Source organism: Peromyscus californicus, unplaced genomic scaffold, assembly GCF_007827085.1.
Source record: "Peromyscus californicus insignis strain IS unplaced genomic scaffold, ASM782708v3 Scaffold_1__1_contigs__length_55948999, whole genome shotgun sequence".
NCBI classification, from domain to species: Eukaryota; Metazoa; Chordata; class Mammalia; order Rodentia; family Cricetidae; genus Peromyscus; species Peromyscus californicus.
The window spans coordinates 37,924,006-37,948,069 of NW_026294492.1; the positions used below are offsets into that span (position 1 = coordinate 37,924,006).

General features: G+C 44.0%; 1 protein-coding gene and 1 pseudogene across 1 annotated transcript in view; one reads left to right on the forward strand and one right to left on the reverse strand.

The window, feature by feature from the left end:
* The window catches only part of Msh2 (mutS homolog 2), a 64,308-nt gene that overhangs the window by 35,052 nt on the left and 5,192 nt on the right, over nucleotides 1–24,064 (forward strand). The window contains exons 9-14 of the mRNA XM_052746514.1: nucleotides 12,480–12,603; nucleotides 13,920–14,070; nucleotides 16,350–16,447; nucleotides 20,277–20,522; nucleotides 21,741–21,945; nucleotides 23,519–23,766. Coding sequence (XP_052602474.1) covers nucleotides 12,480–12,603; nucleotides 13,920–14,070; nucleotides 16,350–16,447; nucleotides 20,277–20,522; nucleotides 21,741–21,945; nucleotides 23,519–23,766 — 1,072 coding nt within the window. The remainder of the gene's footprint in view (nucleotides 1–12,479; nucleotides 12,604–13,919; nucleotides 14,071–16,349; nucleotides 16,448–20,276; nucleotides 20,523–21,740; nucleotides 21,946–23,518; nucleotides 23,767–24,064) is intronic.
* LOC128115631 (ferritin light chain-like) lies at nucleotides 281–10,437 on the reverse strand (annotated as a pseudogene).

Genomic DNA, 24,064 nt, shown 5'->3' on the forward strand with positions numbered 1-24,064 from the left:
TCTGGCACCAAAGTGCCTGTCTGAATGTACACAGGCAGACTGACAGCCGGTTGTGGCCCACTCCAGGAAAAGTGTCAGGTGAAGGAAATACATTGTTAATGCCAGCTCAGGGAAAACAGAAATCTGTAGTGAAAAAAGCTCGTTTGATCTTGGTTTTCAGTATGAAAACAAACTGTGGCATACGCAAAAGGCAGCATGGGAAACGTAGTCCATAATGTTGTTCATAACCACGGGGGGGGGGGGGGGGGGGGGGTGATGTAGAGAAAGGCAGTATGGGAAATGTAGTTTTTCAGCTCAAAATGGCGGTACTGCCCAAAAAGTCTGGTTTTTTTTTTGTTTGTTTTTGTTTTTGTTTTTTCCCAGCTCAAAATGCAGTTTCTTTTCCAAATGATGTTAGAAAACTTAACCTTACCCCCCCTAAGAACTAGGTGAACAACTTGCCTCTAAGGATATAATTAAAATGCTAATACTGTTTGTCAGCAAGCTACTTTGAAGTCTTTTAGAAAACAAGGGAAAATGGTCCTTACTATAGGAAATTGCTTCGAGTGTGAAAAAAAATTTATGGGATTGAATTGTGCTTAAGATAAAAGAGGGAAATATTGACATCATTTAAAAAGCTCATGGTAATCTTAAAAAACAGCTTTAAGAAATTAAGAGGGAGTTTTACTCTCAGTCAAGCTTAGATGAATTAAACTCTGACTTCAAACTCTCAAGAAAACTTTCAGAATGATATCAAAGATGACTATAAACGCCAACCTTTAGAAATGATTTGGGTACTTTCTGTCTTGTTAATAGTTTAGTTAAGAAATCTTTTCTAGATGTTTGCTAAAGATTGTAAAGTAGTCCTATAGAGTTTGCTTTTGAATATTAGTTAAGAGATTCTTTCTAGATGTCTGTTAAAATTTATAAAATAGTTCTATAGAGTTTCCTTTTTAATACAAGTTCTGTAAAATAGTTCTATAGAGTTTCCTTTTGAATATAAGTCTGTAAAAAGTGTAAATGTTGAATGTAAGTCTAAATATTGGATGTAAGTCTGTAAAAAGTATAAATGTTAAGTATAAGTTCATACTAGAATTGTTTTTATTGCTCCATCAATATCTGTCTAGTCTGGACAAATTAGATTACATTAATTTTTAAAGGATAAACCAAATCAATCACATGAGAAGCATCTTGAAGCTTTTATTACTCTTTTACCTTCAGATATTTGAAGACTTTTTTGGTTTTTCGAGACAGGGTTTCTCTGTAGCTTTGTGCCTTTCCTGGAACTCTCTTTGTAGACTAGGCTGGCCTCAAATTCACAGAGATCCGCCTGCCTCTGCCTCCGCCTCCCAAGTGCTAGAATTAAAGGCGGCTATTTGAATACTTTTTATGGTAGCTTAAAATATAATTTTATGATCTTAGTAGCCCCTGGAAAACTTCTAAGTGAAGGAAGGTGTCATAATTAGGGGTGTTTTTTTGTCTTCTTCCTAGAAATTTCTACTCCTGTTTCTGTTTAGAAAGGGGTAGGCCTCCCACAAAGGGGTAATCCTGTCACAATCGACTTAGTTTGTAAAAGTGTCTTTATAATTAGCATGGGTTTTTGTTTACTTGAGTGGATACTTTGAAATGACTGTTTTCTTCTGGGAATCGAAACAGTCTCTTGAAAGTTTTATTGAACATCTGTTAGGAGAGAATTTTGATCCAGGAAGAGGGGTTGGTGCAGCTGAGACAGTTATAATCACCTTAGACCCATTCCAAAAAGGATATTCCATCTTTATTATCCTCTACTCCTTTACTGGGAGGTGTGGCAGCTATGGAGATCACTGTGGATATGTGCAAGCGCAGTAGGGACCCGGGCCAGAGCTGAGTTAAGCTTTGTACCCCCCTCCTGCCAGAGGCTGGTAGTCAAAGATGGGCAACTTTATTCTTTTTTTTTTTTTTTGGTTTTTCGAGACAGGGTTTCTCTGTGTAGCTTTGCGCCTTTCCTGGAACTCACTTGGTAGCCCAGGCCGGCCTCGAACTCACAGAGATCCGCCTGGCTCTGCCTCCCGAGTGCTGGGATTAAAGGCGTGCGCCACCACCGCCCGGCGGGCAACTTTATTCTTGATGGCTTCCAACCTAAGGCAGAGTATGCTTGATGGAAAGTGTATCTCCATGACGGGTAAGCAAGATCACTCAAGGAGGACGACCTAAGACAGGCACCGTCCATCTGAGGGGCCTGGGGTCCTTTTTTATACCAAGAAGGGGGAGTTGTGGAGGCCCACAAAGGTTTCCAGTGAGATAGGAGCTTGCTTTACCCAGTAGAGCTGCATTAGAGGGTTGGTTGACCATGTGCATGGTTACCAGGTGTTTGGAAGGGTCTGCACTTGGATGTGTGGTGTGCTTCGATCTATCAAGGGGAGGTCTTTTGCTCCACCCCTTGGCATTCCTTTAAAAAGCCCTTTAGAAGAGACAGAAGGGGCCAGTGGATAAGGGTCCAAGCCTGCCCGAGGCTATCCTTTGTTTCTATCTGTTTCTCTCCCCTCTATCCTTCTATCTAAAACTCTTATCCCTTACTCCTCAAGAGTACCGTGGGGAAAAATTGGGGGGCTGGTCCCCCACTACCCAGCATTTCCCTCTCCCAGTAGTTCAGCTGTTTGGAGAGGCTTAAGACGTTTAAAAAAATCTTTTTGGGTTGTGTTTCTCTCATTAATTTCAAACATTACCATTTTTGTACCCTGTTATATATAATTATTATTATTGTTTATATATATATGTATGTGTGCATTTGTATGTGAGTGTATTGTGAATGCAGATAACCATGGAAGCCAGAGGACGACATCAGATATCTTAGAGCTAGAGTTGCAGGTCATTGTGAGCCTCTTGCTGTGGTTACTGGGAACTCTGGAAGAGCAGCAAGCACTTTTTTTTTTTCCCCTTTAAAATTTATTTATTTATTTTTGCTGTTTCAAAAAGCTTTATTTTTACTTGGTCTAAGATTTGGGAGGGCCTCCAGGGCAGTTACAAAGCTGCCTAGTTGGCCCGAGAGGTTCAGGTGAAGGTCCTGAGACTGGCTGGTGCAGAGCAGAGGAAGGAGCCCCTTGCAAGTCGAGGCCTCCTAGTCATGCTTGAGTGAGTCGCTCAAAGAAGTACTTGCCCAGAGATGGCTGTGGCCCAGCCCCCCTGTGGAGGATGGTCAGGTGGTTGCCCATCTTCTTGATGAGCTTCACCTCCTCATCCAGGAAGTGGTTTCCCTGGTAGTCGCAGAGATGAGGATCTGTGTGAGCAGAAACCAAGGAATGAAGACCCAAGAGGGCCTGGTTCAGGTTCTTCTCCAGGGCCAAGGCAGCTTCCATGACCTCCTGGGTTCTACCCCACTCATCTTGAGATGGCTTCTGCACATTCTGGAAGAGCGTGGCCCCGCGATCGTTCTGCATCTTGAGCAGTTCGGTACCCTACCCTCACCCTTCTCCTCGGCCAGTTCACGGAAGTGGCCTACACCCTCCAGAGTCATGTCATTCCAGTCAGAATAGTAGCCCAGAGAGAGGTAGGTATAGGAGGCCCACAGGTGCAAGTTGACCAGGCGGTTCACTGCAGCCTCCACTCAGGTGGGATAATTCTGACGGACCTGGGAGCTCATGACTGATACGCAGTATGGAGCTAACCGTGAAGAGACGGTGCTGGCTGGTCCTGGGAGCCGAAGGCAGTGAGGAGATGGTCCCAGGGGCTGAACCGGAGAGACTGAAAGGCAGCTGGAAGCTAGCAAAGGGAGCCCCCGGGTCTGCTCCATCCAAACACTGTTGAAGCAAGACACAGCGCAGCAAGCGGTCTTAACCACTGCGCCATTTCTCCAGTCCCTTTTCTTGTTTGACGTTTATTTGTGTGTGGTGGGTAGTGGGCTGGCGTGGTGGAGGTTATTATGTGTTCGGTATTTTACTTCCCTTCTCTAAACCTGCACCCCACAGGTTCAGAAAGGAATAATGTACTCAATTATGATTTATTTTCGTCATCAGTTATTTAGAAGAAAGTTGCTAAGCTTGGTCTGTGCCCGCTTTCAGAAGTTCTTCACACACTTGAGGATCCTGCATGTTTCCTGACTTAGGTTTTCCACTCCACAGTCGTAACTCTGGAGTTTTGGCGGTGCTGGGTGTTGCATGCAGGGTCGTGTGTACACACACACTAGGCAAGCTCTGTGCCACTGAGCTGTGACTGTAGCTGGCCCTCCCACACCCCACCCCCATCCCGTCAGTAGCAGTTTTAGTTAGCCTGTTAAATATTTCTCAAGTGTTTGAACTTCTGTCAGATCCTTTCGTGGTTCTTCCTTGCCCGTTGTCTCCGTGAAACAGTCCCACGAGATAACTTAGGCTGACTTCAGACTCCTGCTGTGACCCACACTGTGGGCCACAGGTGTGTCCTCAGCCTCTGTGGTGCTCACTTTCCACAGTGTGGGCCACAGGTGTGCCCTCGGCCTCTGTGGTGCTCACTTTCCACAGTGTGGGCCACAGGTGTGTCCTCAGACTACTCTGTGTTGTTCACTTTCCACAGTGTGGGCCACAGGTGTGTCCTCAGACTACTCTGTGGTGCTAACTTTCCACAGTGTGGGCCACAGGTGTGCCCTCGGTCTCTGTGGTGCTAACTTTCCACAGTGTGGGCCACCGGTGTGCCCTCGGCCTCTGTGGTGCTCACTGTTGCACTGATTGGGATCTCTAAGTTTGGGGTTGGGAACTGGTGTATAGAGCCATTGGTTTGTTTCCTAGCACTGAGAAGTCACTAGACCCTTAAGACACCTGATACCAAATTACATGTCTTCATTGCTGGCTAGTGCTTTTAGCTCTGTGCCTTTAAGTTTATTTCCATTCCACACAGTACTTGTCGAGTTTAGATTTGAAGTTCATTGATTAGAGTCTGCTAGTCAGGCTGTTTTATTTGCTTGGAAACGTCTGCTTTTCACTCCTGTTATTGAGGAGACTTAGGTGCAGGGCCCGTGTTTGTAATTCTCCCTTAACTGCCGTAAGATGATATGTGTAAGGTGATACTCTGCTCTGCTTTCTTACCGATACTAGGGGTTTCCAGATGTTATTTCTGTATACCCAAAGTTTGTTTCTTTCATTTTCTCTTTGTATTACATTCATTGAGAGAGAGAGAGAGAGAGAGAGAGAGAGAGAGAGAGAGAGAGAGAGAGCGCACATGTCACAGTATGGATGTGGAAATCAGAGAACAGTTTGTACAAATCTTATTTTAAAAATTGATTTATTTACTTAATTTAGGTGTGTATGTGTGTCTGTGAATTTTCTATGTGCCGTGTGTGTGCATGTTCCTGAGGAGGCCCGAAGAGGGCTTCACATCCCCTAGAACTGGAGTTAGAGGTGGGTGCTCCAAACTGACCCAGGGTCCTCTGCAGGAGTCATCAGTCCTCCCCCTGCGGGGCCGGCTCTTCAGTCCTCGAATGGGCTTCCTCCTCCCATGTGTCTCTCAGGGACCAAAGTCAAATTGCCGTGCTGGGAAGCACTTGTACTGACCGAGCTAGCCTGCCAGCCTGCCAGCCCGGGGCTTTCTCCTCTTTACAGCCAATTCATGTTTCTGATCAATTCTGGAGAATTAGCAATTGTCTTCATTTGCTTTCTGCTGCTGTGGTAAAGACCATGACCAGAGGTTTATTTTACCTCAGAGATCACAGCAAGCTGTGGAGGAAGGCTGCTTACTGGCTTTCTCCCTCTGGATTGCTCAGTTTACTTTCTTATAGACCCCAGGGCCCCTGTCCAGGCATAGCACCACATGCAGTGGCTGGGTCCTTCCACACCCATCATCAGTCCAGAACATGTCCCATAGGTTCACCTACAGGCCAGTCCTGAGGAGGGCATTTCTTGTCCAGGTTCCCTTAGGTGACAGACTAAGCCACATGGCGTCATGATGTGTTGAGCACTGTTATTCCTTTCTCGTTTCTGGACTGCAGTTGGACACTTGCTGGGCAGTTTTTCCTTCCAGTGCTTGTGTTTTTATTTATAAAAGTGTTTCAGTTCAGTTTTAGCTTCCTACCATTGTAAGTAGTAGCTGTTTTCTTACCATTTGCCTAAATATCTTAAATATTTAATTTTCCATATCTAAAGTTAATTAAAGTTTGTGTTTGGTGCTGGGGAATGACCCTTAGTGGTGCCGATAGCCTTCTCTTGGGTCTTGGGTCTTAGGTTGTACAGTGTTTCCTGTTGAACTTTTGCGAGTGTGCGTGCATATGTGTGCCCATATGTGTCCTGTTGGCTTTGCGTGCATATGTGTGCACATGTGTGTCCTGTTGGCTTTGCGTGCATATGTGTGCCCATATGTGTCCTGTTGGCTTTTTTCCTCATTCATTTTACAAGTGTGAAGGGGTTAAACTCTCCACTTTCGCAACTGAATTTAGGTTCCAGTCCTCTGAGAAGGACAAACAGGTGTCTCTCCCAACAAAGGGCCATTTATCTACAAGTCCTTACATTCAGGGTGGAGGGAGAGAACAAACACACAGGATCTAAGTCAGCGTCACGGTATCTCAAGGACAAACCCAGCAGCCCCCTTCTGAGTCACGGCCAAGCTTGTGCAGACGTGTCCAAAAATGATAAGACTAAGCCTCGGCCAATTAACAGTGTACTAATGTAACTGCTGCCTGCTTAACCAGTTATGTATGAGATGACCTGACTGCCCCTAAAACTCCCCTTAGCTGTGCTTAAACGTCCGTCTCGGTGTCCTCGCCATTTGGTACAGGTAACCGACCCCACATGCACGCTGGTCTAATAAACGCTCACTGTTCTTACATACTATTTGAGTCTGGGGTCTTCCTTCAGCAGTTCCTCGGACCCTCCATGTAGATGGTACCTTATTTGTATTTAGCTGGATTTTGTGTAAATTGTCCTGACTGTCCATCCTTGAAGTCACTTCCAGCTCCCGGAATTGCCTACCTGCGCCTCCTGACCGTTGATTAAAGGTGGGCGTCACCATGCCCTGCCTCAGTGGAGCTTTCAAGGTTTCTTCTCAGTCTGGGGCTTTCCAGATTTATTCAGGTGAAGATGCAGCTGTGAATGAAAATGTAAACAATGCAGCAGTGAATACTGGTGGCGTGAACCAGAATGGCAGGTCTGGTCCTTTCGCTGAGATTAGGACTCTAGCTTTATCCTGGCAGTAGTCTGGGTGTTTCAGCCCCCGGCCAGTGGGGCAGGCAGGCGCTCCCGTCCTGGTCCTCCATCACCGTTGTGCTTGGCTCCACCTTCAGAGTGCAAGGTGACTCACCTTCTCTCCAGCCAGCCGAAATGTGTCGTTTATTTTGGAAATGGTACACATGACTTTTGCTCACATTCCCTTGGCCTGGATTGATTCAGAACCCACATCTGGTTCTGAGGGAAGCTAGGAAAGATTATCTTTGATCTCAGTTATGTGCTTTACTAAAAAAGACCGTTTTGATCACAGTAGAAGCAGAGGCAGTAAAAAAGCCAGCAGCTAACATCGATCTGTCTGCCAGCATAACTAGTAGACGCTTGTTATCCAAACCCCATTATTGGTGCAGGGAGAGTCTGCCTTCACTCTCCCTTCTCAGGGCTGTGGATGCAAGGTTGTTGAGTCTTAGTCAGGGCTACTATTACTGTGATGTGCAGCTGGGGAGGTTCATCCTCAAAGGAAGTCAAGACAGGAATTCACACAGGGCAGGATCCTGGAGGCAGGCACGGATGCAGAGTCATGGAGGAGTGCTGCTGACTGGTTTACTCACCATGGCTTGCTCAGCCTGCTTTCTTATAGAACCCAGGACCACCTGCCCACCACAGTGGGCTGCCCCCCCATCACTAATTAAGAAAATGCCCTACAGCTGGGTCTTATGGATGCATTTTCTCAATTGAGGATCCCTCTTTTTAGAGGACTCTAGCTTGTGTCAAATTGATATAAAACCAGTCAGGATATATTTATTTTTAAAACAACAACAAATACGGTCTCACCCTGGCCGACCTAGAACTGGCTATGTATAGAAGACCAGGCTAGCCTCAGATGCACAGAGATCTACCTGCCTTTGCCTCCAGAGTGCTGGGGTTAACGGCTCGTGCCCCAGCCCGGCATGAAATAGATTTGAAACAACCTCCCTGGCTGTGTGTTGGAGAGTCTTCCCTTGGCAGCCCTTAGACTGGAAGGTCACCAGCTGCTCATGCATTTGGAAAAGAATGCGTATAACATTTTATCTAGTACTCTGGGGTAGTGGAGCCTTTAAAGTTGTTTAGAATACCCTGACTGGAGAGCTGGCTCAGCAGTTAAGGGTACATGTTTTTGCAGAGGACCCAGGTTTGACTTCAGCACCCACGAGACATGGCAGCTCACAACTCTGTAACTCCAGTCCCAGGGGATCCCATGTCCTCTGCTGGCCTCCACGGTCACCAGACATACGAGCAGGCAAATCACTCAGATACATAAAACATATAAGACCTAAAAATTTTTTTTTTGTTTTGTTTTGTTTTGTTTTTCAAGACAGGGTTTCTCTGTGTAGCTTTGCGCCTTTCCTGGAACTCACTTGGTAGCCCAGGCTGGCCTCGAACTCACAGAGATCCGCCTGGCTCTGCCTCCCGAGTGCTGGGATTAAAGGCGTGCGCCACCACCGCCCGGCAAGACCTAAAAATATTAAGATGCTTAATATCTTACCTTTATTTGCTTTGTAATTCCTTTATCTTTTGGTATGCATCCTCTATAAACTTTCTATTCTCTTTTGAAACTGGTAATTCCATTTCAGCAAAATCTCTGCTGTGGTGTATTGATGCACTCTACCGACTGGTGAAAGCCTAACTTCCCTTTTTCTCTCTCTCTCTCTCTCTCTCTCTCTCTCTCTCTCTCTCTCTCTCCCTCTCTCTTTTGGTTTTTCAAGACAGAGTTTCTCCATGTAACCCTGGCTGTCCTGGAACCAGCTCTGTAGATCAGGCTGGCCTTGAACTCACAGAGATCCGCCTGCCTCTGCCTCCTGAGTGCTGGGATTAAAGGCGGGCGCCACCGCTGCTGGCTTCTTTCTCATTCTTTTCATCTTGATTCTTGGTTTCATCCCACTTACGAGCTCCCTGCTTGTCTGTTTGTCACCTTTGCTGATCTAGTGACTTGTTTTAGTGGCCAAGTAGGTGATAGTGCATTGATGTTGTTTTGCTCTTTTGGGGGGCCCACCACCCAGCTCCCAAATAAATACACAGACGGAGGCTTATTCTTAATTATTAATGCCCTGCCATAGTTTGGATTGTTTCCAGCCAGCATTTCTTAACTTTAAATTATCCCGTATACCTTTTGCCTCTGAGCTTTTTCCTTTTCTTACTTCTGTAATCTTACTTTCACTCTTACTCCGTGGCTGGGTAGCTGGCCCCTGGAATCCTCCTCCTTCAATGGCTCCTTCAATCTTTTCTCCTGCCAGATTTCTCCCTCCTTGCCTACCAACCCCGCCTATCCTTTCTCCTGCCTTGCTATTGGCGGTTCAGCTCTTTATTAGACCATCAGATGTTTTAGACAGACACAGTAACACAGCTTCACAGAGCTAAACAAATGCAACATAAACAAAAATAATACACCTTAAAGTAATATTCTACAACAATAGTGTTGGAAAGACTGTACCGTAAAGCAAGTGGTAGACTGCTGGAGGATGACCATTTGATGTGTTCCCCTTAGCTGCGTTTATTGAAGTTAAAAACCTGCTTGTCCAGTTCCCCCTTGCTTTGCTTAGGTCTTCCCAATAGCTTTCTTTCTCAGTTTTTGTTTTAAACATTTATTTGTTACGTATTTATTTTATTTTATGTGTGTATGCAGGAGCCAGAAACAGTCAGAAGAGGACATTGCGTCCCTAGAACTGTAATTATGGGTGATTGAGAGCCTCTGTGTGGGTGCTGCTTCCCGGCAGCTCTCAACTGTATTTTTTATTTCAGGAAGGAGATGAGGATTCCCTCTCCAGACTTGGAATTAGTGAGAATTCTCAGGGTTCTGCTTAAGCGTTAGGTTTCTGGGTGGTGGGGTTGAGGATAGGAACGTCACTGGAAGAAGAAGCAAGTTATGTAGCACACTGCAGTCCACCTGACAGCCTTGTTTTCCCTGTAGTTGTCTCAAGTGTTGGTCCTTATTTCTAGATAAGCTTCATTATATGTTTAAATGACTATTAATACTCTGTTCTGTTGATAAATAATTATGCACATACATTATCTTCGAGTATTGCAGTGTCAAAGAGTAACAAATATCCTGAGTCTTATTGCATTTTGCCCTTCCCCCCACTTTTTAAAAAAAAACAACTTTTTTTTGAAAGATTTATTTATGTATACAGTGTTCTGCCTACATGTGTGCCTTCATACCAGATCTCATTACAGATGGCTGTGAGCCACCATGTGGTTGCTGGGAATTGAACTCAGGACCTCTGGAAGAGCAGCCAGAGCTCTTAACCTCTGAGCCATCTCTCCAGCCCCCTGTTGTTGTTGTTTTCTTTTTCTTTTTTCTTTTTCTTTTTTTTTTTTTTTGGTTTTTCGAGACAGGGTTTCTCTGTGTAGCTTTGCGCCTTTTTCCTGGAACTCACTTGGTAGCCCAGGCTGGCCTCGAACTCACAGAGATCCGCCTGGCTCTGCCTCCCGAGTGCTGGGATTAAAGGCGTGCGCCACCACCACCCGGCTTGTTTTCTTTTTCAAGAAAGAAAATTCTTGTAGTCCTGGCTGTCCTGGAACTTGTTTCATATATAGACCAGGCTGGCCTGGAACTCAGAGATCTGCCTGCTTCTGTCTCTTGAGTGCTGGGATTAAAATCAAATGCATGTACCCACATGCCCAGCCCCTGCTCCTCTTCGTTTTTAAACAGTCTCCCAACTTCCACTCTCAGCAGACGTGAAGGAGTGTTTGGTTTCGGCGAAGCCTCATTGGTGTTGGCTGCAGTTTCTTTTTCTTAGGGTTGGGGGCAGGAGGTAGGAAAGACACTGTGGTGGACTATGTCTGCATCAGGAAGGCTGGAGAACAGCTCAGGGCTGTTTAAATAGTCCTATCCTTAATTACAGTGTTCCCTTCCCCCTTTACTGCTCATTTCAGGTGCTTCTGCCTGTCCATTCAATGACCCTAATGCTTAACATGCAGAGAAGTGCCTTGACAAAAAGAAAAACTACCCTTTATGATTTTATATTTTTGGTAAAACTGATAATATATCTTTCATCTTTAAAAATACCTATTCAGCCGGGTGGTGGTGGCGCACGCCTTTAATCCCAGCACTCAGGAGGCAGAGGCAGTCAGATCTCCAAGTTTGAGGCCAGCCTGGTCTACAGAGTGAGTTCCAGGACAGCAAGGACTAAATAGAGAAACTTTGTCTTGAAAAACCAAAAAAAAAGGGGGGGGGGGGGGGAAACTATTCAGAATTTTAGCTTTTAATATTTTATATAGTTGAAACATGTTTTATTTTTAATACTCATTTTCTGCTAGCTTTCTGTAATTTGATTTTTATTTCTTAGGTAGTTCACTTTAGGAGTGTGAAGATGTGCTCTGATTAAGTGGATAATAATTAGGAGCAATTTGTTTCAGCCTTATTTAGGGAATGTTTCTGTCGTCTTGTTTGAGAAAATTGACTCACTCTCATATTAAGCTTTTATGTATAATTGTGTATTTAATAATTTTAATGCCTGGTACAGATAGACTTCTTTTTAAAATGTTCCTTTGTAATTTTATTTGTTTAACTTTTAGTCATTTGTTTTAAAAAAAGAACAGTCACTAGGCCTGAACAGCTATTAACATTTGATTTAAGTGCCTGTTTCCATGGTTTGCCCCATCACTTGAAACCAATTCTATTTAATCTTCAAATAAATTGTCTTTATAAAGGCTCTACATAATAAAGACTTGAAAATTTCGTGTATGTCTTTCCTCTCATAAATGAGATCCATTTTTCATTACAGTTTCTTGTTATTTAATAATAGGAGCAAAAGCCAGGCATGGCAATGGCGGTGCACACCTTTAATCCCAGTACTCTGGAACAGAGGCCGACAGATCCCCAAGTTCTGGGTTCAGGCCAGACAGAGCTACACCCTGTCTCCAGAAAAGGAATGTAGGAGCAGTTTACAGAAGCAGGGTATTTAAGAGTTTGACCCAGCAGTCACCCCCCACACACCCAAATGTGTTTTCAAATCATGAAATTTTGATGAACTGTAACAGTTCTTTACCCTGAGCATCTCGCCAGCACTAACTAGATGCAGCGTTCTTAGAGTGGGGTCCTGTGCTGAGTTAGGACTGTTCCTTGATGTTCTTCAGACAGCTCTCTGCTTTGGGAAAAGCTATAATTTGGTGATGGTTCTAAACACTGAACGTTCTTCAGCAGTAAGGCTAGCTTTGGAGACGCTGTTTCCAGTGGGTGATTCCTGTGTATCTAAGCCGTCGTAAGCTCCTGTTAAAGTCTGTTAATAAGTAAAGATTCTCAGTGTTGTCTGAGTGACTCAGGGACGGTCAGTCCTGCCAACGTCAGCCACATTTCCATAGGTAAATTCTGTCTTCACCCATTTGTCTGCATAGTTTAGTGACTCCTTGTTCTGTATACAGGTGGAAAACCATGAGTTCCTTGTAAAACCTTCATTTGATCCTAACCTGAGTGAACTAAGAGAAGTAATGGATGGCCTGGAAAAGAAGATGCAGGCTACGTTAATAAGTGCTGCCCGGGGTCTTGGTAAGGATGAGTCATGGAGGTCTGAATCATTTATGCAGTCATCACATTGGTACCCAGTCTTGGTTTTCCGCCCCCAAGAGGGCACTTGCTTCGGTTTGAGACTAATTGTTGCGGATGGCAGATGGTCACTGTGGGATTCCCATTTTGAGATTCTGTTATTAAAACCTTGTTGTTGTTGTTGTTGTTTTTACACACGGCTCTCTGCTGTCCTTTCTCTGCAGATGAGGGTTGTCTGTGGTTGTTGCTTTTAATTTTAGTTACTGTTCTTCAGCTAACAAATTGCTGTATAGTATTTTGTTTTTTAGTGTGGTCTAATAATCATTTTGAGTAAAATTATGAGTAGAGGCCATGATAGAAAATTTCACAAATCTTAGATAAATAAAGTTGAGCTGGTAAATCGTTGTGTGCTCTGAAATTTTCTGTGCTTAACAAGAATAAAACCTGGTTGTTCTAGACTCTCATTGTCCAGTCAAATTTTTGTTTAGAAATTGCATTTGGCAAGGGCTGGAAAGATGGTGCAGTAGTTAAGAGCACTGGCTGCTCTTCCAGAAGACCTGAGTTCAGTTCTCACCACCCACATGGCAGCTCACACCTGTCTATGACTCCAGATCCAGAGGATCCAACACCTTCACACCAGTGCACATAAAGCAAATTTAAATAAATTATTAAAAAAAAAAAAGAAGAAATTGCATTTGGCCACTTTCAGTTCTACCCTAATTTTCAAACATTCTTTGGTTAAATAGAGAAGCCTGGCCTTTGATGGAGGCTTAGTGAGTCAAGGCACTTCACCACCAAGCAGCCTCATGGCCAGCCTTTGACCCACGTGGTGGAGTGGAGAGAGGAAACTAACTCCTATAGTTTGTCTTCTGACCTCAGCACATGAACCATGGCACACCGTTACATGCATGCACACGCACACGAGAATAAATAAATATTAAAAAGTAAAATAAAAGGAGCCCTATGCATGCAAAACTACTTAAGCATGGGCCATACCATACCCATTTTCGTAGGCATCCAACATCTGAATCAGTGTGTGCTGTTCACAGCTGGTGCTCAGCCACCTTGGGTGGATTTTACCCATATAAAGAGCAGCTTCTTCCATGTTAGTGGCCAGCCTTTATAAGAGAGGTTAAGGACTCCATAGGTATATTTTACATAGTTCTCCAATAAAGTGGGATTTGAATCTTCTCCAGTGAGATAATAATTTCCAGTATGTTGCCTTGTCCTAAGTGTTGCACTATTCAGATGTAATGATTTTGACCATTTACACTGAAAAGTGTATGTGTTTATGACCTAATTTTTTTCTGATCATGAAGGATTGGATGCTGGCAAACAGATTAAATTGGATTCCAGCGCACAGTTTGGATATTATTTTCGTGTGACCTGCAAGGAAGAAAAAGTCCTTCGAAACAATAAGAACTTCAGCACAGTGGATATTCAGAAGAACGGAGTTAAGTTTACCAACAGGTGGGCGGGCATGCTACTCTGATGTCTTTGACAGAGGGCTTTCACTTTAGCGTTCACTGTTTAAAAAGCATCCACCAAGAGTCAGGCTTTACTCTCTCCCAAGACGCTCGTCATATATTCAGCTGTTAGCCAGGAGGCTTGCTCATGCCTGGAGTCCCAGCTCCACGGAGGCTGGAGGATTGCCATGAGTTCAGGGGCAGCCCCGGCATCAGAGTGAGATCCTCCCCCAAGCAGCAGAAACAGCCTCTAGAAAACCCAAGTCGATTGAATTAATAATCGATGTTTCTGTGTCCATTGGAGCTGGTTCCCCTTGTATCCTGCTTTATCTTTGTCTGTTTAGTTTTCTTATAAAGGATTTATTTTTGTTTTTTAAATTATATTTAGGTGTGTGTGTGTGTGTGTGTGTGTGTGTGTGTGTGTGTGTGTGTGTCTGCAAATGGGTATGTACATAAGAGGCCAGAGGCCTTGGATCCTCTGTCGCTGGAATTACAGGTGGCTGTGAGCTGCCCGACCTAGGTGCTAGGATTTGAACTCTGGTCCTGGAAGAGCAGCAAGCTCTCTTAAATGCTGACCATCTCTCCAGCCCCTCATCTATTTCTTTAGGAAAGTTTTGGTATCATTTATCAAGTAGAAAGAAAAACATCTGCTGTTTCAGCTGAATGTATAAATTGGTTAAGGTAGATACTTACTGCCTTACTGGGGCTGTTCACTATATTACAGCTATGTTATGTTTGCTACTGAAAAAACTTAACTTTTTTCTTCTTTTTCTTTTTAAACTGATCTCAGGAAGTTTTGGATAGAATTATTCACAGGTAGAAAAGGTTTTGTTTTGTTTTTTTGTTTTCCTTTTTCTTTCTTTCTTTCTTTCTTTTTTAAATTCTTTTTGGTTTTCTAGTACAGGGTTTCTTTGTGTAGCCTTGGCTGTCCTGGAGCTTGCTCTGTAGACCAGGCTGAACTCCAATTTACAGATCCGCCTGCCTCTGTCTCCCAAGTGCTGTGATTAAAAGCATGTTGTTTTCCTAATACATGTGTCACTCCTGTTTCAGTAAAATACCTTTTAAGTTACATAAACACAGAGCCTATGGGTTATTCAGATATAAAAGAGAGTGGACTGAAAGGCCACACGGCACTAAAAGCTGTGAAAAACCCATTTACTCTTCAAGTTGTGGAACGGGTGGAATGCTTACTGTGTGGTTTTCTAAAGGCTCCCGTGAGTGTCGCTCAGAGTAGGATCTTAGACTTGTGGCCTCTGTGATCTGGAGCAGCCGCCTCCTCTGCAGCCCGGCTTCCGGGCTCACTTGATGATGTGTTCACGACCTTTCTTTAACCCCCTTTGTACCCCCCATAGCGATCTTCCTTGTGCTGCTGTTAGGCCCTGGGCCCGCCAGTTCCCTTCCACTTCCCGCCAGTTCCCTTCCACTTTCCGCCACTTCCCGCCAGTTCCCTTCCACTTCCCGCCAGTTCCCTTCCAGTTCCCTCGGTCTCTTCTTTTTCTCCTCTCAGTTCCTTTTCTTCCTTTTAAGACACTTAACTGCTTTTTATTTGTTTTGTGTGTGGAGGGAGGGGTGCATGCCACACTGCACACACGGAGGGCAGAGGGTGACTGGTTTTCTCCTGTCCTGTGGCTCCTTGAGATTGAACTCCCATCAGACTGTGGTGGGCACCTCTGCCTGCTGAGCCGCCTCACCAGCCAGCTCCATTCCTTTTCTTTGAGGCTAGCATTTTCCCTAGGTTTATCTCCAACTTTCTTCAGTAGTTTGTATTTTAACCTGTACTTTTGGTGTTCTGTGTTGCCCATTTTCCTTCATTTAGTGTTTTTGTTTTTTTGAGACAGGGTCTCTCTGTAGCTTTGCTCCTTTCCTGGATCTCACTCTGTAGCCCAGGCTGGCCTCAAACTCACAGAGATCCGCCTGCCTCTGCCTCCCAAGTGCTGGGATTAAAGGCGTGTGCCACCACCACCCGGCTTGTTGTTTATTTTTTTATTTATTTTTGGAGATGTAGTCTCTTACATAGCCGTGGCTATTCAGAAAGCAGCTCACTGTGTAGACCAGGCTGGCCTTGACTCACAGAAAACTGCCTGCCTCTGCATTCTGTGTGCTGGGATTAAAGGTATGCATCACAACACCCAGCTTGGTTGCCCATTTTTCTACTTGTATTTCAATTTTTAATTTTCATTGTTCAGATGCTTCATATGACAAATATGAATGTATTTTGTGTAATTCACATTACTTCTGGCAAACATTTTGATATTTTTAATAATGCCATGTTTTGATTTGCAGTGAACTGTCTTCTTTAAATGAAGAATATACTAAGAATAAAGGCGAGTATGAGGAGGCCCAGGATGCCATTGTTAAAGAAATTGTCAATATTTCTTCAGGTAAATGGAATGTTTTGAATATGGCCTGTTTGTTTGTTTGCTTGTTTAATAGAAAAGCATCAGGATGTTTGAAGATAGTTTTGCTTCTGTTTTAATTTTTTATTATTACATTTATTTATCTGTATGTGTGCGTGCGTGCCTGTGCTTGTAGAGGCCAGAGGACATCTTGCAAGAGTCGGTTCTTTTTTCTACTTTGTGGGTCCTAGGATTGAACTCCAGTAATCAGTAGTCAGGTTGGTGGCAGGCATTTGATCTGCTCAGCCCTCTCACTGGCTCTTACTGTTTGAAGGCAGGATCACTTGTCCTGGCTAGTCCCTAAACTCCTTAGCTGAAGTGTGCTCTTGTCATACCTCTCACGTGCTGAGATTGAAGGTGTGAGCGAGCCACTGTACAATGTTCCTTTTAAGTCATTGTCTGTAGGTTCACACCGTAGGACCTGGAACTAATATCACCGTAAAGCAAATACAGATTGTACAAGAACAACTGGTGTCAGTTCTGTGTGCTCTTACATGGGCTTTCAGTCTAGTCTTGATGCATCATTGGAGGTGGTGTTTTTCTGTTTGAAGGGGCAATGTGAATTGCTGTATGTTACCTGCCTATAGAATGGCGTGAGTGTGTGTTTAGTGCAGGGTAGGTAGTGATGTGTGTTAGTCTGAAGGGTTTAGACATAAACTTCACAGAAACACCCAGGAGATGAGCGCTAGCAGGAGCCGCCGTGGGATGACGGCACGAGCTGAGGTTATCAGACCCACGCATCACTGTGCTGTGTAGTCTTGCCCCACACATTAGCCTGCTGTATAAACAGGAAAACATTGGGTGGGTCTGGATCATGGGACATTCTTTTTCATGCGTGGACTCTTTGGTTTTTTCGAGATAGGGTTTCTCTGTGTAGCTTTGTGCCTTTCCTGGAACTCAATTGGTAGCCCGGGCTGGCCTCGAACTCACAGAGATCCACCTGGCTCTGCCTCCCGAGTGTTGGGATTAAAGGCGTGCGCCACCACCGCCCGGCCATGTGTGGACTCTTTACAAACGGTCCTTTCAAGAATCATAAAAGGGACAGGCTCTGTTCAAGATTAAAGGAGACTTACAGGAACACACCAACCTAGTCAAAGGCCCAGAGCTGCAGCTGAGAATAGAGGACAGCTGGGGAAATGGGAACACTGACTACTGTACGGTCCTGTGACCCCACCACCGTGGTCTAGAGCACACTTACTCCAGCATGGAGGACAGCTGGGGAAATGGGAACACTGACTACTGTACGGTCCTGTGACCCCACCACCGTGGTCTAGAGCACACTTAACGACAGCGTGAAGAAACAGGGCAATGTTTTTTTCTGAGGGCTGTGTGCTGATTACTTAGGAGTGATGAGTCTTAAAAAGCTATGTGCATGTTTAATTCTGTAAACTGTTTCACTGTTATGAGCGTTCATAACAAAGCAGAAGAAAGGCAGAACTTGAGTTTTTATTTTAACATGCTGTATGTATTGGGGCAGAAGTGAATGGGATGGTTTATGAAGATGATATTTTTGCTTGATGATATCAGGTAACTGAAGCACAGTAATTTAGTTGATTTGTGTTCTTGAATCTAATTTGTATTTTAAAGAGCCCTATAAATACTGTTTATTTCAACTGTGAGTCTTCCTCAAAACCAACAAAACAAAACAAACTGTTCATCGCCTGCTAGTAAAGGTCTGGGTTGTAACCTCTGAATCTGGAGCTTCGTATTTGGAGTCAGCCTGAATTCATGCTAACTTCTTTTAAAATATAGGGAAACAGTTTTAGATTTCCTTTTTATCCTTCTTGTCCTTCTCCATTGGGTTCAGCTTTTGGCCCTGGCTAGCCTCAAAGTTGAGAAAAGATGCTTTTACAAAACTTACAGAGCCTGTGATGTGGCTTGGAGGGTAAAGGTTCCTACTTTAGACTGTGTGACCTGGATTTGGTCCCTAGGCCCCACACGGTAGAAGGGAAGACCTGAGTGCCCCCAAAAGTTGTGCTCTGATGTACATATGTGTGCAATGGATCACGTGTGTACAGTCATGCACACACAATAAATAAATGCCTAATTTTTTTAATTATAAAAAATTTTACTTTGCTTTAATTTTGTTTGAGATAGTTCTTTTTTTTTTTTTTTTTGGTTTTTCGAGGCAGGGTTTCTCTGTGTAGCTTTGCGCCTTTCCTGGGACTCACTTGGTAGCCCAGGCTGTCCTCGAACTCACAGAGATCTGCCTGGCTCTGCCTCCTGAGTGCTGGGATTAAAGGTGTGCGCCACTACCGCCCGGCCAGAGATAGTTCCATACTTTGTAGGCTAGTCTTGAGTTCATCACTCTCTTGCCTCCCAAGTGTTGAGAATACAGCCATATTCAACACATGCATGCAGGTGTCTGCAGAGGCCAGAAGAGGGCATTGGAACCCCTGGAACTGGAGTTAAGACAGTTGTGAGCTACCCAGTGTGAGTGCTGGGAACTGAACTCAGGTCCTCTGCAGGAGCAGCTGGTGTTCTTAACCAATAAGTTGTCTGTCTCTCCAGCCCCAGTGTGGCTGGAATCTTACCAAGTTTAGAAGTAATAATGAGTGGTTGTATAGCTCAGTTGTGAAGAGCTTGTCCAACACACACAAAGCCCTGGCTTTGAGTGCCGTCATTTGGAAGTCAGTATATTTTAGTAAGCACTGCAGTAGTGGTCAGTTAATTCCTAGAGCTTCTTACTGCTTTCTGATAATAGAGTGTGAGGCCCTCATTTTCTTGCTTTTCCTTTCAAACAACAATAAGAACATAATTTTATGATAGGATGAGATGATTATTTTATTTGGCCATTTTTAAGTTAATTATCAAGACATTACTTTTATGTAGAACAAGAGAATGAAAAATGAAACGTTTGGGCATGGTGGCACACGCTCTTAATCGGAGAGGCAGAGGCCAGCAGATCTCCTAGTTCAAGGCCAGCCAGCCTGGCCTACATAGTGAGACCCTGCCTAAAAAAAAAAAAAAAAGAAGAAGAAGCAAATTTCCAGGCATTTGAACAGAAAATCTTATGTATTCTTGAAGTTAAGCTTTGTTCTGGACTCTCCAGAAGCACCTGATGTTGACATCCGTGTGATAGGTTAGGAGACACGTGGGTGACTTTGTCCTCACCCCATTAGCATTCAGAGTCTACTCTGAATTCTGACATTGCCGTCTTCACATCTCTTGTCTGGCCTGTGCCAGCGAGTTATGGTGATCACTTGGTTCTAGTGCCATGGTAGCGTGGAATCCTGAATGCGTGTCAAGTGGCCGTTAGGATCCAGTTATACTGAAATGCTCTGCGTGCACCAGTTGCTCAAAGTAGAGACTCAGCTAATACCCTACAGTCTGTGTGTGCCTGCACACTTCCTATGGTGATCTTGACATTGTCATGCTTTCCTAAATTTCCCAACAGGAGAGGAAAGTGCCTGTTTGTCCTAGTTAATTGGGATTTTATAAGGAAAACATTAAGGATATATAAAAAATATATAACATAGCGTTGAGTTTCAGGCTTTTTTTTTTTTTTAAGATTTATTTATTTATTTCATGTGCATTGGTGTTTTGCCTGCATGTATGTCTGTGTGAGGGTGTCAGATCCCCTGAACTGGAGTTACAGTTGTGAGCTGCTATATGGGTCTGGGAATTGAACCTGGGTCCTCTGGAAGAACAGCCAGTGCACTTAACCGCTGAGCCATCTCTCCAGCCGTAGTTTCAGGCTTCTTTTCGAATTTCTTTATAGCAAACTTGTTAAGTTTTGGAATGGTCTTCATTATAAGGTGTGTGTTTATTATTTGATAATCCCACGTGCATGTCCTGGTTCATGTTTTTGCAGGCTATGTGGAGCCAATGCAGACGCTCAATGATGTGCTAGCTCAGTTAGATGCCGTGGTCAGCTTTGCTCACGTCTCAAATGCCGCACCCGTTCCTTACGTACGGCCAGTCATTTTGGAGAAAGGAACAGGAAGAATTATACTGAAAGCCTCCAGGCATGCTTGTGTTGAAGTTCAAGATGAAGTTGCCTTTATTCCGAATGATGTGCATTTTGAAAAGGATAAACAGATGTTTCACATCATTACTGGTAAATTTGTTGTTGTTTTGTTTTCTTGTTTTTCAAGACAGGGTTACTTTGTGTAGCCTTGGCTGTCCTGGAACTTGCTCTGTAGCCCAGGCTGGCCTCAAACTTACAGAGATCTGCCTGCCTCCCCCAGCCCCCAGTGCTGGGATTAAAGGCGCGCACCACCACTACCCAGCTGCTCAACTTTATTTAAGGATGGGGAAAGGCACAAACCAAAAACCTACTTTCTGGACTTTTTGTGAAGGGTTAACACTTTTTTTTTTTAATGGAAATAATGTGTTTTAAATTGATGAAGAAAGTCTCTGTTCCTGACATTAGAAAAAAATGTATTACTCAGGTTAGTAATGCTTTCAGATCTTGATTAGAAGGAAGTCTTTTGGGGTGGTTAAAGTTTAGGAGATAATATTGTATTGATAAAAAATTCTGTTGCAGGCATTCACAGCATTTAAAACAAGCATTGTTTCACCCACAAAGCTCACCAGAGTCAATCTTTAGAAGATTGGATAGGAATTGTCTCCTGGAAAAACTTAGCTTAGGCTATCAATCCTTTTGAGATGTAGCACTGTGTTCATATTCATTTAAAAGTAGCTGAGCTGTTCTGAGAGATAGTAACCAGATCCAGAGTCTAGAAAACAACAGGGAAGTAAGAGTTATACAGATAAACTTGAGGAAGTGAGGATGTCATTCTGTCATTTCCCTAAGTGGCTATTTAAATTGTTTATTTAGCCTGACCCAAACAAGGAAATTGTACATTTGCCAAAAGAAGGGTCATGTAGCGTGGAGTTTAAGTTTAAGGGTCATGTTGCATGAGGTGTTTACCCAGACTGATTATTCATTACTAGCCCATTTATTAATGAATAATACTGTTGACTAATCAGTTGGTCTACTCTTGACATCATTAAATTAGCCTGTAGGTATCTGAGCCAGGGTAATATATATATAGATTTATATATCATAGTCAAGCTCCAGGTTAGCTGTATGTTTTATGACCTGTCTCCTGTAAAAGGGCTCAGTGTAGATTTGTCTGAAGAAACGGTGAGAACATTGCATTTGGATGCTGTGTGGACAGTGACTTGGTGCATGTTTTTCCATTGGCTTGTGCGTCTGATTTGCATACCATTGTGAAATAAGTAATCTTCAGTTGCGGTTTTGAATGACTAGTATCTTAATTGCTAGTGAAAGAAATCAGTGTCTTGCTTTTTGATGTAATTTGTTTTATAGGTCCCAATATGGGGGGTAAATCAACATACATTCGTCAAACTGGGGTGATTGTGCTCATGGCCCAGACCGGGTGTTTTGTGCCGTGTGACTCAGCAGAGGTGTCCATTTTGGATTGCATCTTGGCTCGAGTTGGGGCTGGTGACAGCCAGCTGAAAGGTGTCTCCACGTTCATGGCTGAAATGCTGGAGACTGCGTCTATCCTCAGGTATGTGTGTGTCTCCGTCCCCTGAAAATGGAGACCTGTTGCCCCATTTTACGTGAAATGTATTTGTGGATTCATTCTTGGTTTAGAGATTGTTCGCCTGTGAACTATGTGTACTTTATGTTACCTTAAAAGGGTGACTGGAGCTGGGACATCTGTTGTGTGTCCTGGGCTGCTCTGTGGACAGAGAGGAACTCAGTCCTAGTTGTTTAGACTGGCCTGGGCAACACAGCAAGTGTCTGAAAACGACAGGGAAGCGGCTTGTAATCTTTTAAAAATAAAGTCCTTGGACCAGAGATGGCTCAGCAGTTCTGAGTACGTCCTGCTCTTGCAGAGGACCTGGTTTCCAGCACCCACCCACATGGTGACTCCCAACTCTCTGTAACTCTAGGTGCAGAGGTATAGCTGTAGTACATCTTATGCCTCCAACTCGTGTTCCTCTATGCCTGTGGAGCACATACATATACTTGTGCACACACAGATACGCTACATAAAATACATAGTAACGTTCTCAATGGTTCGGGTCATCACCTCTGCTTTTGCTTCCACTGTTCACGACACCGGGAGCAGTCCTCCTTGTCCTTTGTTCATACCTTCCTCTTATCGTTTAAGTTCTTTTTTAATGTCCATGGTGTTTTGCCGTGGGTGTCGGGTTCCCTGGAACTGGAGTTACAGACAGTGGTGAGCTGACATGTGGAGCCGGGAATTGAACCCGGGTCCTCTGGAAGAGCAGTCAGTGCTCTTAAGCACCGAGCCACCTCTCCAGTCCAATCTTACAGTTCTAATGGTGAAAATACTTCTTCCCTGATGGTTGTTACGTCATGTGCTCATTTGCTCTTTTACGTACTGCTGTTTTAGAGAGTGCTGAAATCCTCTGTGGTGTTGCAGTTTAACACTAATGAATGGTCAATAAATCTATAACTTTACATTTTAAAAAATGAAGTGGCAATTGGCAGGAAAAGAAACCTGTAGAGTGGTGGCACACTCCTTTAATCCTGGCACCTGGGAGGCAGTGGCAAGTGGGTATCTGTGAGTTTGAGGCCAGCCTCGTCTGTATAATGAACTCTAGGAGAACCTGGACTACAAAGACAGACCCTGTCTCAAAAAGCTGAGAGAGAGAGAGAGAGAGAGAGAGAGAGAGAGAGAGAGAGAGAGAGAGAGAAGAGAAGAGAAGAGAAGAGAAGAGAAGAGAAGAGAGAGAGAGAGAGAGAGAGAGAGAGAGAGAGAGAGAGAGAGAGAGAGAGAAATAACACTCGCTAATGTGGATTCATGTGTGCCATGCCTGTGTTCAACAAATAATATTGTGCTGCAGACATCCACTACCTCTGGCTTTTAGTCTTTCCCCTCTTCTGTCCTGATCCCTGAACTACATTGTGTGTGGGTGTGGGCGGGTGGTTTTTTTGAGACCGGGTTTCTCTGTGTAGCCCTGGCGATCCTAAAACTCTGTAGACCAGGCTGGCCTCAAACTCACAGAGATCCGCCAGCCTCTGCCTCCCAAGTGCTGGGATTAAAGGTGTGCGCCACCATATCAGACTCCAAACTACATTTTATGTCGTGTAATTATTATGCATTTCAGGTCAGCAACCAAAGATTCCTTAATAATCATTGACGAACTGGGAAGAGGAACGTCTACTTATGATGGATTTGGTCTAGCCTGGGCTATCTCGGAATACATTGCAACGAAGATTGGTGCCTTTTGCATGTTTGCAACCCATTTCCATGAGCTCACTGCTTTGGCCAGCCAGATACCAACTGTCAACAATCTGCACGTCACAGCGCTAACTAGTGAAGAAACCTTAACTATGCTTTACCAAGTGAAAAAAGGTGGGCATGCACAGCTTGACGGGGACTCAGTGTCGGAAGTAGTGACCATCACGTTATTTATTCTCAGTTGTTGTTAATTGTTTTTAAGGAGATCTTTACCACTGGCTTTCTAGTCTAGAGACAAGAGCAGTTTACATTATCTGCATCACTGCATCAAAATAATAAAGGGGAGAGGGATTGATTTATTACAGTTAGAGGTGTAGGTTGTTTTTGTTGCTGGTTTCTTTTGTTTGTTTGTTTGGTTGGTTGGTTTTTGTTGTTGTTGTTTCTTGAGAAAGGGTTTCTCCGTGTAGTTTTG